The sequence below is a fragment of the Echiichthys vipera genome, assembly GCF_963691815.1.
Source record: "Echiichthys vipera genome assembly, chromosome: 11".
In the NCBI taxonomy this organism is placed as follows: Eukaryota; Metazoa; Chordata; class Actinopteri; order Perciformes; family Trachinidae; genus Echiichthys; species Echiichthys vipera.
The window spans coordinates 17,707,918-17,723,231 of record NC_139836.1 but is presented as its reverse complement, the minus strand read 5'-3'; the positions used below and the strand labels follow the sequence as shown (position 1 = coordinate 17,723,231).

Genomic DNA, 15,314 nt, shown 5'->3' with positions numbered 1-15,314 from the left:
AAAAACATTCTAAAAGTAATGAAAAACTTTCTAAAAATAATGACTTACTTTCTAAAATAATGACTTAATACTTACTTTGAGATACTAAGTTATTTTGAGAATGAGATACAAGTTTCTCTTTATCTTGAGATACTAACTCATTATAAATGACTTGCAGGATGCTTTTTTCGTCATCACGCTGGCAGAAATGGGCTTTCATATAAAATAAATGACTTGTTTTAAATTAATCATTTTAATTAATAGTTCTTTATGCCTAGGGCAAAGAAAACCTGTGGTTGTCATGGATCTTTATCTTCAGTAAACTCATTCCCTCCCACTGTTGTGCCTTTATATCGATGTGCTTAATACCCTGTTTATTAGTTTTATTTAAGTTTGGAACTGTATGCATGCAGTTTTTCTGTAAACAAAAAACCTTTGGAAGAACTTCTCAGTGGTTGAGATGCTATTACATTTTTTTGTAAAATAAATCAACATGCAAACTCGAGATGTGCTGTAAAACCACAGATAGCCAGCATTCTCCAAATGTACTTAACTTTGTATACCAAGGGTCCCTGTCAACACTGTGACATTATTCTGATAATGCTGTTAGTTTATAAAGGCAACAATGAACGTGGTCATCCTGTAGACTTGTACCTTCTTTATTTGGGGCAACTGCTACAAAAAAAAAAAAAAATTTTATTATCAAAAAAATATTTTCACAAAAGGGCAATTTAACAAAATGCACAAATTCAACACAACAGTGAGAATATAAAAAAATAAATCAAACAAGATAACGTGTATCAGGAAATAACTTTGTACGTTAATGAATACTTGGAGGACCAATTGTATATCAATCATCTCACCCCATGCTACCTTTAATTCTTAAAGAAAATAGTTTCTAGCATGCTTCCACAGTGAATTAATCCAAAATGTGATAGTAAGTCAAGTTACTTAAATCCATCAAGAATTTTCTCCATTTTTGGATTATTGATTCACTGTGGAGACAAAGAATTAAGGTAAGACGGGGTGACCGTTTTGAGGGTCCAAAATTCCTTTATTAGGCCTTTGCATTGAAGACATTTTGACATGTCACAGTAAAAAGGCACAGGTGTAAATAGTAACACTTATTATGTCTGAATTGCATTTAGGTCCTTCAGTGTCAGTATACGGCTTTTGGGACATTTAAATGGACCAACACTAGTGTTTTTCCTCATATGACCAGTCTGCTGTTCCAGTTTTAGAACTACCATAGGTAATGAAACAATAGCAACCCAGAAACCTCAATATGAGAGGAATTTAAAAACATATAACTTAAATTAAACATGTTGTTGCATAATCAAGTAGAATCTGAACATTGTCCCACTTGAGGATGATTTGCAGCATAATATAACATCATGCTGTGCATCAGCTTTTCAGTTATTAATTATTTTTGAGGAATTACTTAACTTTAACAAATGTACATAGCTGAAGGACAACGAGAACGTAAAAAATGTCCCACAAACTAAACACAGGTTGTTGTGGGCACTCACCTGCAGTAATGTATATAACACATTTTTTTTTTACACATTGCACACAACTAAAGAAGTGAAAACAAAGATGCAGCAAAAAGTCAAGTTCTTAAAAAAAATAACATATACAATCAAACAATATTTTGTTTCATGTGCAACACTCCTAAAATGGTTTTATTAATAAATATGCAATTTCTATTTGTATTGACAATGACATTTAGGGATTAGGATCAGAGGAGGATGGGAAAATAGTGCAAGTAACAAATATAAATCTCTGACACTAAATCAAATGCAGCTAGTGGTCGTCTCACCCAGATTTTCAGTCTTCACCTCAGTGCGCTGTGTTTCCAACCTCTAATTGAGGCCCCACTCCTCATGAACAGTTTCTGCAGATTCCTCCGTTTCCTTAGTGTCATCCATTGCATTGTCTCCCTTCATTTCTTCTGGCTCCATGTCGCCCCCCTTCTTGTTTGCGTCGTCCGTTATACAGTCTCCCTCTTCCTTATTCTCAGGAATAATTATAACTTCTTCAGTTTGACTGGTATCCTCTTCTTCATCCTCCTCATCAGGCACCTCTACACCATCACTGCTGTCCATCTCCTGATCTTCTTGGCTGCTTGTTAATGTATCCGCAGGTAAGGGCTGCCAATAATCATACAACTTGCCCTACAAGGAACATATAATTGTAAATCAGAATTATACATGGTGTAAATAAAATATTCATACAAGAGTATGTATAAGACTACTGTACATGAAGAGGCCGGGTCCTCTGAAGGAGCATCTGCCACTTGGTGTAGATTCTGGCAACCAGGTCCTTTACCTGGAGGGGGAGGAAGGTAGATAAAGGTCGTCAAATTGCTTCTAGAGCATGCACCCTGGTTTTAATTAATGACTTAATCGCAAAAGCAAGCCAGCAATGACTGATTAACATGTCATCCCCAATTATAATAATCAATTGTCGCTCTGCAGCCATCAGAGCTACCTGTGCAAAAACACCTTCTTGGGCTCTGGGAAAATGTGAGTGTTTCTTCTGTTTTCTGACATAATGTAGACCAAACAATGGAGGTCCTAACTCCATTTATTAAACAAGCTTACTTTCTGTTTTGAAATACAACATTTTAGGAGTGAAAATATTAGTGAAGATCTTTCAGGTTTGTATTCTTAGAAATTACATCTTTAGTCATAGATCAGACATCTACATCTTCAGTCTGACCTGCCCTGCACTCTCATTTGTGAACATACTGTTTTCCATGGGGGGAGGGGGATTCAATTTCCTTTAACAAATCACAAGAGACTCCTGGCTCGAGCTAACAGTTAAAGAAGTAAGTTAACCTGATATGAAACCAGTAAGGTGTAGCAGTAAGACCCTCCCTTCCTGCCGAGGAATCCCTCCCTTCATATTCCTGACTGTATAGATATTCTACACTTTACCTAAAGCCACTTTTACACATGCACTGTAAACCTGAAATGATCTAGACATTAACTTGCAGGGCTGTATGTGTGAATGCAAATATCCTCTTCAGTCGGACCAGACATCAAGTAGAGTTTACCCTGCCTGCTCCCTAGTACAAAGATCGGGTAATGTCTGAGTGAGTGAATACAGCTGCTTATTGTCTTGATGATGTGATACATGTTGTGGTCTGTGGCAATGTATTGTTTCGTGTGGACAGCGTGATACCTGTGAAGAATCTTTCCTTTTACAAAGGTACTAAGCCTTGGAGTGAAATTAAAGTTACCTCCTGAAAGGGGGACCAAACTGCTTATGCTGTAATTAGTTTGTATGTTTGCACCAAAATTGAATTTCCCTTGCGGGATACCGTAATTTCGGGGCTATAAGCCGCTACTTTTTTCCCTCGTTCTGGTCCCTGAGGCTTATACAACGGTGCGGCTTTTCTACGGCTTACGGTAACCAGGGGCGCGCACTACCGAGGATTCGCGAGACCGAGGCAGACATCTGGCGCCAGGTAACGAGAGCAAAACAAAGAGTAGGAGAGCTTCAGCGACAGTTTGCGCGAAGGAAGTGTTCATGCAAACACCCTCAACATGGAAAACAAACGGAGAAGTGCATATGATGCTGCTTTTAAGTTAAAGGCAATCGATCTGGCTGTCAAAGAAGGAAATAGAGCTGCTGCATGTACCCTTGACATCAATGAATGGCTGGTTATTTTGATAATGTAAACGGCCGCGGGACTGCACTTTTACTGCCGTGTAACAGGCGAGCACTTTGTATTACTTTGCACCGTTGTATTATTTGTACTCTGCACGAATGCTGTTCGCCATGTCAAAGATGTGAAAGTTTGATTGAATGATTGAAAGATTTATTGTTAATAAATGGGACGCTTTGCGTTCCCAAACAGTCATCTCTGTCCCGACAATCCCCTCCGTGGTAGCAGGAACCCCTATATACTACCGTAATTACACATCAAAACGCCTGCGGTTTATAGTCGGGTGCGGCTTATATATGGAGCAATCTGTATTTTCCCCTAAATTTAGCTGGTGAGGCTTATAGTCAGGTGCGCTTTATAGTCCGGAAATTACGGTAAATAAAAGTAATTCTTCTTCTTCTTCAAAATTGAGAGGGTCAAACTTTAATACATGAAGAAAATGTGGTGCAAAATGTAGTGGTTATGAATTCAAGTCTGGTTGGAACGGAATACATTTACTTTAAATTAAATATATTTATACATACAATTGACATCAATGTACTGTTGGAAAGGTTCTCGCATGGAATTGCCTCAGTTGGTAATGGAAAGTTTCGAGAAACTGGTTAAATGAGATACTGACGCAGGTGGACCACGAACACAATCCATCCCTAGTTTCTTCTTTACAATTGCAGCAATAATGTAAATCTATTTGATTGGATTGTGCAGTATTTCTCCACAGACTCTCCACCTGGGTTCTAATCTTCTCCCACTCTTCTCATCTTTAGCAAAAACAACAATAACTAGACTTAATTTCCCTGTACTGCCCACTACAAGGACTAATCTGTTAAAACAATAACTACACATACAGCACCTGCACTTCTGCTCCATCTTTACCCTTCCAAGTGCAATTTATTTGGATCAATAGCCTAATCCAGAATGGAGCCTTGTCTATCATTGGCTTAATCTTTTGCAGTTTTAATTTCCAATATATACATTCTGCCAGAAATAGATGCCATGTGGACAGACGCCCTACTGTTGTGCCTTTTGACTTTAGATTTTTGCAGTGTGCCGTCACTGATGTCTTCTTGTGATTTGTGTTTAATGCCTGGCTGCAAACAAAATTTCTTTCAGGAAGTTTACATTTGAAAGCAATTGCAAAGCGCAAACCTCTCTCAAGGAAGGCTGCACAACCTTTTAAATGTGTTGTAGAAAATGTGGATAGTTTCACACATACGAATCAACATCAAAATACACTTAGGGCGCACTCACACTGTCCTTCCGCACCGCGCCCCGGGCTTTGGGGTACTTGTCCCCCCTCCCTCTCCCCAAGCTGGTCAGCCTATTTGTACTCACACTGCCTGGGCCTCACGCAAATGCTTCTTGCCTGTCCATACGTCATCACGCCGTAACACTTCACACGCATTGATGACGTCATCGCTATGCGTCGCTATGTCTACAAATCTTTCCATAGACCTCTGAGTTTTTGTGCGTCTTGTCCGACTGTTTTTGAACATTTTCATCCGACCAAATCTGCAGTAAACACTGCAGTAAACAGTCAGTCTTTTTTTTTTTTCTATGTCAGGTGCACATAAAATGACGTGAGAGCTGACGTAGGCGTCGTGCTCGTACAAGTGCGCACGCTCGTGCATGTGCAAACGCGCTCTACAAAAGCCCACCTCTCTCAAACAGGCTGTGGACAGCCAGCTGGCCGCAGCTAGGTGCAGAGCGGTTGCACTCACACTGGTCAAACGCACTAGGCTCTGCCCGAAAAACCTGTTTTGGCCCGGTGCGGAAGGACAGTGTGAGTGCGCCCTAAATGCACACATACCTGAAGTTCTTTTTAAAACCAAACTCACCTTGCTGCGATAAAGACATTTCTCACTCTCTCTGATGTCACACTTAATGTGAGTTTCCAGCTCTGAGCACAGGTACAACAGCTGCGTCTGAGAGCCAGAAAAAAAGCAAAGCAACATTAACCTCTGCCAAAAAAAATAAAATAAAAGAATTCAGCTGATTAATAAAACTGTGGCCCAAATCTTAAATACTTTAAAGTCATACCTTTTGATGAGCTGGGAAGAACTGAAATTTGGAGGCTTCATTTGCCAATGTAAGAAGGCTGTAGCAGAGGTAGTAGGCCTGAGACACGGGGTAAATGGAAAGAAACTTGCATCAGAAAAAAACCCTGAACTGTAAAAAAAACTGTAAATCCTGTTATATGTAAAAGTATTTGATAATAAGGTTCTTTTACTTATACATAATACTAAAAACTCATGAAAAAAAAGAAAAACAAGACAAGAGAAATCTAATGTGTTTTTTTAAGTCAGAACATTTTGAGGTTTAAGGTACATGCTCACTCGTTGGTCTAGGGTGGCCATGTGCTCTCCTTTATCTTTCTGACTTCTGCTGGAGGAGCGCAGCATGCCTCGGAGAAGGGTGGAGGGTTGCATACGGGGAAGGTATGGCCTCAGATCAGAGAGCTAAGCATGGAAGAGAACAAGGAGGGGAGAACCACAGATTACTGAAGATGTTTGTTAAATTGTGATAGCCATTTAGAGAACTTAAATCTGCCCCCTCAACTGTGTTGACTGATTCGCCTGGCATTGTGGCGTAAAACAGCTGTTTCTGGACTGACAAAACAATTAAGCCACTGAGCGCTGCGGGGCTCTGACACTAAGCCAATTGATCACAACCAAGTTAGTTAAACCTGCGCCTACACCATACACTTGTGTTGGAGCTGTAATACGGTGGATAAAGTGTTTTGACCGTCAAACTCCACAGAATGACTCGTTTTCGATTTGGTCCAATAACATTTGGAAGTATTAGAAGAGCCGCTTGACTTAATTATTTTATCCCCGTTCAAGTTTTTGCATAGGGCTAAACTGGAAGGTGGTTGATTCGGACCGGATATCAATTAAAGTGCAAGCAATGTCAGTCTGAAGATGTAAATGAAGTAAAGCTAGTTGACACTTCGGTCTAATATCAGGCTACGGATCTAAGTGTATGGGTTTAGGTTGCACACTGAAATGGATTACCTGAAAATCTTTTTCTGTAGGCCTGTAAGAACAATGTCCATCCAACAGCTTAGAGATCATTGACAGGCTCAGATGTCCACGCAGTTGCCTATATAAACAGAAGTAAATACTTTATAATCTGCAATACAATAAAATAAAATATTGTTGAAAAAAAAAAAAGCAGACCATAGGAGAAAGAAAAAAAAAAACGTACTTTCCACGTGTGTTGTCAGGCAGCAGTTGAACTAGCAGGCACATGTTGTGGTGGTCATCAGTCAGATCTGTAATGGCCAGACAGATTCTGGGCAGCTGGAAACAGTTTGGATAAATAAAAAATATGAAGTTATCATTTTATACACTTCTGCTCCATTCAATTACATTGCAGCCCGGTTTATGGCCGCCAGAGCGTGGCTCTCATGCTCAATACTGGACCAATTTCAAAGGAAGTTGGGGAAATAGGGTCCAGGTTGAAATATATCAAAATTCCTCTTCATTCAAATTTCATGACTTTCAAGGAATAAGAGGCATGCAAGAACTGACCATGGTGTCCCAGTCCCTGATGTTGTTGACAATTTTGTACTGTAGCGAGCACAGTTCCACATTGGACTGGAGGACGAGCCATGTGTCCAGGCCCAGCCTTCCCACCACAGTTAGCAGCAACAGCAGCTCATCGTCGCTGTACGCCCGTGGACAGAGGCCCATACAGTAAGAGAGGTACTGCAGACGAGAACACAGGAGAAACAACTAAGTAGCGAATGATCTGAAAGGTGTAGTTGTGCTCTCACTCTGCTGTTTTTATAAGATGTCCTAACAGGTTTCATTTTGCCTCTCACCTTCAAGATGTTGTTGCAGTTGTGTTCAGGGAACTGTTCCTTGTTAGTGGAGGGGCTCTCATTTTTGGTGTAGATGTCCTCCCTACACAAACGCACAGAAATTCAACTGCATGATATTAAAAAAAAAAATGCTACTACTATAATACTTATAGATTTTTCACATTTAAGCTTTTGAAATGAAACAAGAACGCTACTAACAGCAAATCTCCCTCTGTGAACGGAGGCTGTAGATTCTCAAAAGGGAAGAGAGTCACAAAAGCAACTCCCATATTCATCAGGACGAGCACCACATCGGCCAAACTGGGCACCCACACTTTAAACTGCTGGCTTCCATTTTTCACTGAGGAGGCATACACGGAAAACAAACATGTTAACATGTGTCAACAAAAGTGAGAAATTGCCAAAAATCCGGGGGGCACTGACCTATCTGATAAGCAGCAGTGCAGGCGATGTCACAGAGGGCCTGTAGTATATTTTCAGATACCATCCTCTCACTATGGACTGACATCATCTGTAAAGAGCAACAAAAAATAACTGCCAAAGTTCAGACATTTGGACAGAAATCCCCACTGACATACTACAGGTGTGCATGGGGCCTACCTTGAATAGGAAATGGGTAACCTGAGTTGGACAGGGTGAGCTACAGTCATAAGCTTCCTGGAACAATCCAATATTTAAATGCAATCTCAGTTGAGCAGGGCTGGACCTGAGGAACATGAGTGGAGACAGAAAGATGAGGAATAAATTATTAAGCAAAACTCAAAGCCTAAAGCTTTTCTCATGGTCAATATAGGCTGCAATGTCCACTACATCTCACCGTATAAAGGTCTGGGTGGGACTAGAAACATATTGAACATACTGCAAGAGGAAAGGAGTGTCCAAAAGATTAAAAAAGTTCATCCTCTGGGAAGCATGAATGTGCTGTGCTAATTTATCCATTAGATTTGGATTAATGTACACTCAAAATTAGAGATCAAGTTATTAATACTTGATATTAGGGCTGAAACAATTAGAGTTACTCGATTACAAAATGTATCGAGGCCAAATCTCTGCCTCGATGATTCGTTTAATTCCTATCTTGCGCGTTATGCGCCACGTTCAGCGCAGGGATCATTGTTCCACACAGACTGTTTTTGCGGATGCACACCACTACACTTCGAAAAGGCAGAGAATAAGTTTGGGATCATTTCACACTTAAAAAAAGAAGACAAAAAGGTGCTGTGTGTCAACAGCACCCACAACAGCACGTCATTGATGATTCAGCATCTGAGCCCAAAGCAGCCTGTTATGTTTAGTTTTTCATGACTGTTAAACATACCAGTTTGAGTAAACACGCATGTCACGTGGAATTGTATGCGCCGCTTTGAATTGTTTAAATAGTAAACTTATTAATGGTCTCTCTCACTCACTCTCTCTCACTCTCTCTTGCCTACCCCAGATAAAATGTTTTTTTGGGGCAAATTTTAATATATTTTTACACCAAATTATTAAAAAAATTTGGAAATCCGATTACTCGATGGAAAAATCGGTAGAATACATGATTACAAAAAGATTTGATAGTTGCAACCCTACTAGAGATCCAAATAAAACTCACCAAAGAAGCGTTTTCTGCGCTGTACCCTGTGGCTTGACCATACATCGTCTGAGCTGCAGCGTGTCTTGGTCGAAAAGTCGGCCAAATTTCTCCAGGGCAAACACTGCTTCTCCTGGTGGCACTTCCCTGATTGCATTGGCCATCAAAGAGTAGCGTTGCAGGAATTCCCTAGAAAACAAATTACATTTATAAAAATTTTTAAAAAAGCAGATTACAGTTAACTACTGTGCAAAATCTACGTCTCAGTCACAAAGTGTGATGTGTCAGTTTGCTTCTGCATGCTTTACTGTTGTTCAGTGGAGATGGCCTCCTCCTGGTTCTCCTCAGCCTCCTCATACTCAGCTAATCTCAACAGGTCCTCTTTCCATGCAGTTTGAATTTGTATCTCAATCTCTTTCACTCTAATGGATAAAAAGAATGCAGAGAAAGTTAACTCATGTGCGGAGTCTGTAGCTCAATATAAAATGTAATGGAGTGAGATTTTCTGCATTACTGTATACTTTTTATTGTTGTTTATCTCCTCCAGCATCTGGTCGAGGTTGTTCTTGTAGATGACTGACTTGGTGGTAGATGGCAACGTCTGCTTTGGGAAACAACCAAACCGACAACACTAAATGGTTTAACTTGTCTTTTAGCTCAACAAGTTGATAATCAAATATTCTCAACTATATGTAAAAAAAGCAGACACCATGTAAAGCTTACCGTTTTTGACTCGCAGCTGCGATGTCCAGGTCTACTAGGCTCCGAGAAGGCCCCCTTCTCCGGCGTATCTGGAGGCTTGGTAACACATTCCATAATTTCCTGCAAGGACAGCAGCTGCTCCTCTTCACTGCTATGGGAAATCTGGGACAGATCCATATCTAAATCAAAGCTTAGGTCCAGATCCAGCTCTACATCTAAAGGATCCTCTTCATTCACCAGCTTTTTACACCCTTCAATTACCTGCCTCTCAAGCAGTGGAGGCTGAGAACAATGAGTTTTAGCAGTTGTGGTGCCAGCGTCTAAAGTGTGGGGTCTCATATTGTTGAGAAGAAATGTGGGTTTCTCATCGGATCTGACACTCTCATCTTTAAGCTGCTTGCCTGTAGACTTGATGGGGCCGTTTTTGAGTTCTCTGTCTTTGGAGCAAATGGCTTTTAACTTCTCAAGTTTTACCGGCTTTAAAACTAAAAATGGCTGGGACACAAATGGAGAGACCTGGGTGTCCACTGAATGAGAAGTACCAGTTTTTACTGAAGTACTGGAGCTGGTCACAGAGCTGGCTGAACAACTTCTCTCTGAGGTGGCGGGTTTAATCCCATCTACCTTGGGCTTTGCAGACTTCTGGCAAGAGGGGGCTGCAGAGGTCATGGGATCGGGGGTGAAAAGGTCATCGATGTCATTAGGGATTGCAACAGGTCTTCGTGGGCGGGCAGTTTTGTTCTGTTCTATCGTGCGACAACTCAGAGAGGCTGAATTTGCTTTTGAGGCTAGTTTGCAAGTTGTACTGTACGACTTTCTGCTCTCCTCCATGTGATTACCTCTGCTCAGGGTCTTGACTAGAGTACGGTGAGAATGTCCAGAGTTGTGGCTGCTTAACTGAACATGAGGTGAGTTACCAGTGTCCTTCTGGGAAACCTCAGAAGATAATAAAGAGCTTGGTGTATCCTTCTTATGGGTTTCCTCTCTTCTTTTCTTTAAACCTTCTTCATCTTGATTTGAAGGTCTTAACTTTATTAACTCCTGGGTGGAATTTATAAAGACTTGCTTTGCCCCTGTTGATGGTCGTCTTATACAAGGTTTGGTCTGAGTGGGTTTAGAAATGGATGACAATTCCAAGGGTGTTGATTGGCCACTTAATGGTTCTATGCACAGATGGTTTTCTGTGGGTTTGGCGGACGGTTCTAAGACTAAAGCATGCCGTGATGACGGCTGAGGCAGCAGTGAAGTGCTGAATGAGTTGCCAGCGGTGGGCTTTGGAGTGTGCGAGTTTATACCCGGTAGACACAATTTCTTGGCGCCGTTTCCACAGTCGTCAAACTTCTTGCGCCTCTTCTGAAATGAGCAACTCGAGACCACCACTGGAGACAGAAAAGACAACAAAAATATAGTTTCTTTCACAAATATTCAGTATTTATTAATGTCTTCCAGTTTCAGCATTCAGCTAAATTTAACTATGATACAACTTAAAAATTCAGATAATTACCCATACACTGCAATCTGTTACAAATAGCAATATGTGGCATGTAAAAGTAGCAGCTTCTAATGTAAAACCAGCAAGCTCCAATTTATGTTTCCAGATATTTAGCGATGTGAAAAGAGTGCAATTGCCAGAACCTATTAATTACTTTATGTGAACACTTTAGACTGTAGTAGAGAAAGCATGAATATAATGATGAGAAGGGAAGTTTACAGAAGATTAAAACTGATATTTTAATAATTGTTTTTTATGCGCTATGTTGCTGGAGATGATCATTATACTAATGCTAAATGTCAATCCAATTATTTAAGAAATGCCAAACCAGTTGACATTCCCAGTGCCATCTATCTCTATCACTCGTGTGGAGAGCAAACGAGGTGGAACGCCTCTGCCGTCATACAATCACAGACCCCACAGGCTATTGTCTGACGACGATTTAGCTTTTTATTTAGCTTGCAGTTATTGTGTAATCGGCATTTATATGCAGATATCTGTTTATAGAGATGTCATCTCTCAACTCCAAATCTATTACTGCGTTTCTTCCTTGCTGCTGCTTGGAAGAGGAATCCATGGCCCGGATATCCTTTGGCTACACCGGAAATATTAGCAGTTGTCGACGCTGAAAATCTGTGTAGGCCTACTTGTTTTCCCCACACAGAAAATTGAATAGGAATAAATAGGGAATTGATAAATTATTGAACTGATGAGCAGAATCAATGTTGTGATCCTGTGATCACTGCAGAGCCAACAAAATAACATGCTAACAAAGTAATCAAAGCTTTAAATTGAAAACTGGGCAGATTTTCTTTGACAACATCATTACCTGAAATGACGTTTTCACTTGAAGGTGTTCGTTTATGTTGTTGGTTCTAAAAAAAAAAAAGAAGAAGAAAAAATAACTCTTTATATAGCCGACTTTCCTTTTCCAGCGTTCCCATGCATCCCAAACAATCAAAGACCAAGCTACACCTACAATAATAATAATCATTTAAAATAACTAGCTGTTAAATTTTTACACTGGCATTTTTACAAAAGACAAACATCAGTACAGACTTTCTAAACACATGACAAAAGTTATTTAACATATCTAAGCTATATCAATCGAATCTCTGTTTTAAAAAGTCACATTACAAAGTTTAAGAACAACACACCATGTTCTCCCCAAGTGAACATTATTTTGGCCCCAGCCCAACAAGCCTGGCTTGAGACTGGGTTTACAGACTAATGAATAGCTCAAAATCTATTACCTAAATCCTAAACTTAAACTTGATTTTTATCAAAACATATGACAGATTTTACCTGGCATGTGACTACATGGTTTTGCATGGTGGGTAAACTGGAACCACCACTCCTGTCAGAAGACTGGGCACTTGGAGATAGATGGTAGCCACTGGAGGGACACTGGCTGTCCCTAGCTTTCTGCTCTGAGCCTGAGAGGAGCACTGGGCAAACTTCTTGAACGACACTGGTGTAGAATGATGGGGTCAGAGGGGGCCTGTGGAGCTGGACAGTAGGTATAGGACTACTCACATCACTGGATTGAGCCTAACAAAGTAAATGTTAACAGACACAAAAAAAAAAAATCAGCAACACGTGATTGCCAAACTGTAATACAGGATAAAATAAATGAATCTTGGTTTCACTGATGACAATAAAAAAAGAGAAAACAATACCTTGTTTGATTCTTTTGTTTGCGCTGTTAGATTTTTAATTCCTGAGTAAGATGGAGTGACCTTGGATACAGTCCCTTGATCTTTCCTGATGTCAACAGACTGGGAGTGGTTGATTGAATCCTTCATAAATTGATGGAACGAAGACTGAGAACCACTAGCAGGCCTGTTAAACGTAGAACTCTTGGTTGGGCTGACTGGAGCAAACTGTGATGAGGAGAAATACCCTGGAGGTTCATGGTGCTGATGATGCCGATAAGCCGGACTTCCCCTTGGCATGCGATGGAACCTATCCAGTGCGGGACCAATGTTAGGTGGGGTTCTCAGAACAGTAGGAGGAGGGTGCCGACGTGGACCTAATCTGTCCTTTTGGCACAACTCAGGGCTCTGAAGTGGCAACATTCTCCTGGGAGGTGGGTGAGAAAGACAGTCTGGGAGCTGAGAGGGCTTCATTGGAGTCTCCTGAAGAAAGGGCGCGAAATAGGGTCGGGAGTGCTGCTGCGATATGAAGTCCTCCACTAAAAGAAAGAAGAAAAATTTGTGCATTATGTACATTCTTACGAATCCACTGAATGCTTAAGTCTGAACAGGGTCGATGTGTGATTTGTCAGCCAGCCAGAGCCCATGATGCCTCTAGCTGTGGCTCTTCCATCAGCATTGTGATGTTTTTCTTTGCCACGCTGCCTGACACAAGGAGGTTCTTCTTGTGATATTATTTAAGCAGAAATTGTTTTATCACTTCTAGGGAATACATGCTGTCATTACATGTTCAGACATAATTTTATATCTGTTTTGAATCTGCCCAGGAGGAAGGCAATGCCAACCTGTCTTACTGTTATTGCACTCACTGATTGCAATTTCTAGACTTCACAGTGGTGGCACATGCACACCCAAGTAGATTCTAATTTGTATTTTTCAACTCCTTTCAATAAACAGGCTACACCAACAGGATTGTATCAACAAGCACAATTTTGTATGAGGTGGCATCAAACTAACATTATAGTGACCTGTTTGCTTCCAAGATTACATCACAAGTCTCTGTCTCACTCACTCTCACACACAGCAGCACTTCAGACTGTGCAGGATGTCACACTTTGACCCACCTTTATTCCTCGGAGGAAAGTATTCTGTAAATGCTCTGCAGGAAGAAAGCCAGAGGGGAGGGAACTGATCATGTTTCGATAATCAAAAGTTAGTGCAGTAACCAAGACGACAACAATGCAACTTAGCAGTGCAGTTTTTGAAATATGAACACAACGCACCAGCGTGATGCAGAAACGACACACCTTGCACGAGTTACCTCAGCCAACACACGGTAGACACCTGTTAACGTCAGTTTCCACCAATCACAGTGAGCTACGTTAGAGACAGCACGAGTGCAAAGTGACACAAGGCTCAATATTAGAAACGTTAGTGCTTATATTAGCAACTAGAGAGATAATGGGTAACAATAGCAACGCTAGCAAGGTACTTTAACTGACATGAAGAACGTGTCTAGTTTTCTCTCGTTCAAATTGTTAGTGTTAACAACATGGTAGTGTTATTAGCGTTAATTACCGTTAAGTATTTAATAGTACATAGTGCTTGTCTCGCTTTCAGAACAAACATTAACAGCTTTGACGTTACTAAAAGTAGCTAATGTTATGTAACATATTTTCCTTACTCAAAGTGCCTGGCTAAAGTACATAAAACTAAATATTATCGAGTTGTTGTTTCAGGAAGTGTTTTGTTTAGCTAACGTGGCTAACGCGCGAATGCTATCACTTTTGTAGGCACAAGCGCAAACAAAAGTCTTTCTTACCGAGCGTGTCCTTGTTCTTCTGTTGTTCTTCTCATTTTGAGGATTATCCCGGGTGTCTATAACCAGAGAGCGACATTAACTGTATCAGACTCGGTCCAATCGTCCAACCATCTCATCAATAATATCTTCTCCCGCCTGTTAGCCGGACCTACCGGGACCTACCATGTAATTTCAACGTTACGCGAACTGCATTGTGGGATTCGGAGTCGTCTTTTTCATCTTCTTCGTTGGGTTTCAAAGGCGGTTGGGAAATCGGCTTAGATGTATACGCGCAATACCGCCACCTACTGGACTAGGGGTGGCACAGTACATTGCCAGGAAAACTAGATAACTTCTGTTATGATTTGGCACTATAAATAAAATTGTATTGAATTGAAAAACAAAACAAGAAATTAGGGGGGGGGGGGGGGGTAGGGAAACTAGATTTTCTCCATTATGTATGTTAGTTAAATAGAAGATTGTGTATTTGTGGTTAAGTAATTCCTAGCAGATTCCCCAGTGTAATGGTGAGCCTTCATCAATTAGTCCGAATATTAAATCCCTTCCTTCTGCATCATACCTGTTGCAGTCTATCAGTAAGATACAAGTTTGACAT

General features: G+C 40.7%; 1 protein-coding gene across 3 annotated transcripts; it reads right to left on the bottom strand.

The window, feature by feature from the left end:
• Positions 1-650: 650 nt before the first annotated feature.
• slf2 (SMC5-SMC6 complex localization factor 2) lies at positions 651-14,851 on the bottom strand. 3 transcript variants are annotated; one of them, XM_083922791.1, is made up of 21 exons: positions 14,720-14,842; positions 14,022-14,056; positions 12,922-13,436; positions 12,548-12,793; positions 12,072-12,117; positions 9,772-11,129; positions 9,570-9,649; positions 9,357-9,470; positions 9,070-9,237; positions 8,076-8,181; positions 7,899-7,986; positions 7,674-7,815; positions 7,476-7,557; positions 7,183-7,359; positions 6,857-6,951; positions 6,664-6,751; positions 5,986-6,108; positions 5,690-5,767; positions 5,488-5,574; positions 2,239-2,307; positions 651-2,153 (listed from the first exon to the last, which is right to left on the bottom strand). In XM_083922791.1, exons 1-21 carry the CDS (start codon positions 14,752-14,754, stop codon positions 1,842-1,844), a joined length of 4,044 nt encoding a protein of 1,347 aa, XP_083778917.1. In that variant the 5' UTR covers positions 14,755-14,842; the 3' UTR covers positions 651-1,841. The 3 variants fall into 3 exon arrangements, with proteins under 3 accessions (XP_083778917.1, XP_083778918.1, XP_083778919.1); XM_083922792.1 differs by having other exon boundaries at positions 13,970-14,056; positions 14,720-14,767; XM_083922793.1 differs by lacking the exon at positions 14,022-14,056 and having other exon boundaries at positions 14,720-14,851.
• Between the last annotated feature and the right edge of the window lie 463 nt (positions 14,852-15,314).

What these genes read in the sequence shown, in the direction of transcription:
- slf2 (XM_083922791.1), bottom strand. Translation starts at nt 14,754, where the DNA reads ATGAGAAGAACAACAGAAGAACAAGGACACGCTCG. An exon ending in AAGTGAAAACGTCATTTCAG is followed by an intron (nt 11,130 to 12,071) that starts GTAATGATGTTG and finishes TTCTGTCTCCAG; the next exon opens with TGGTGGTCTCGAGTTGCTCA. An exon ending in TGGCCACCCTAGACCAACGA is followed by an intron (nt 5,768 to 5,985) that starts GTGAGCATGTAC and finishes CCCGTGTCTCAG; the next exon opens with GCCTACTACCTCTGCTACAG.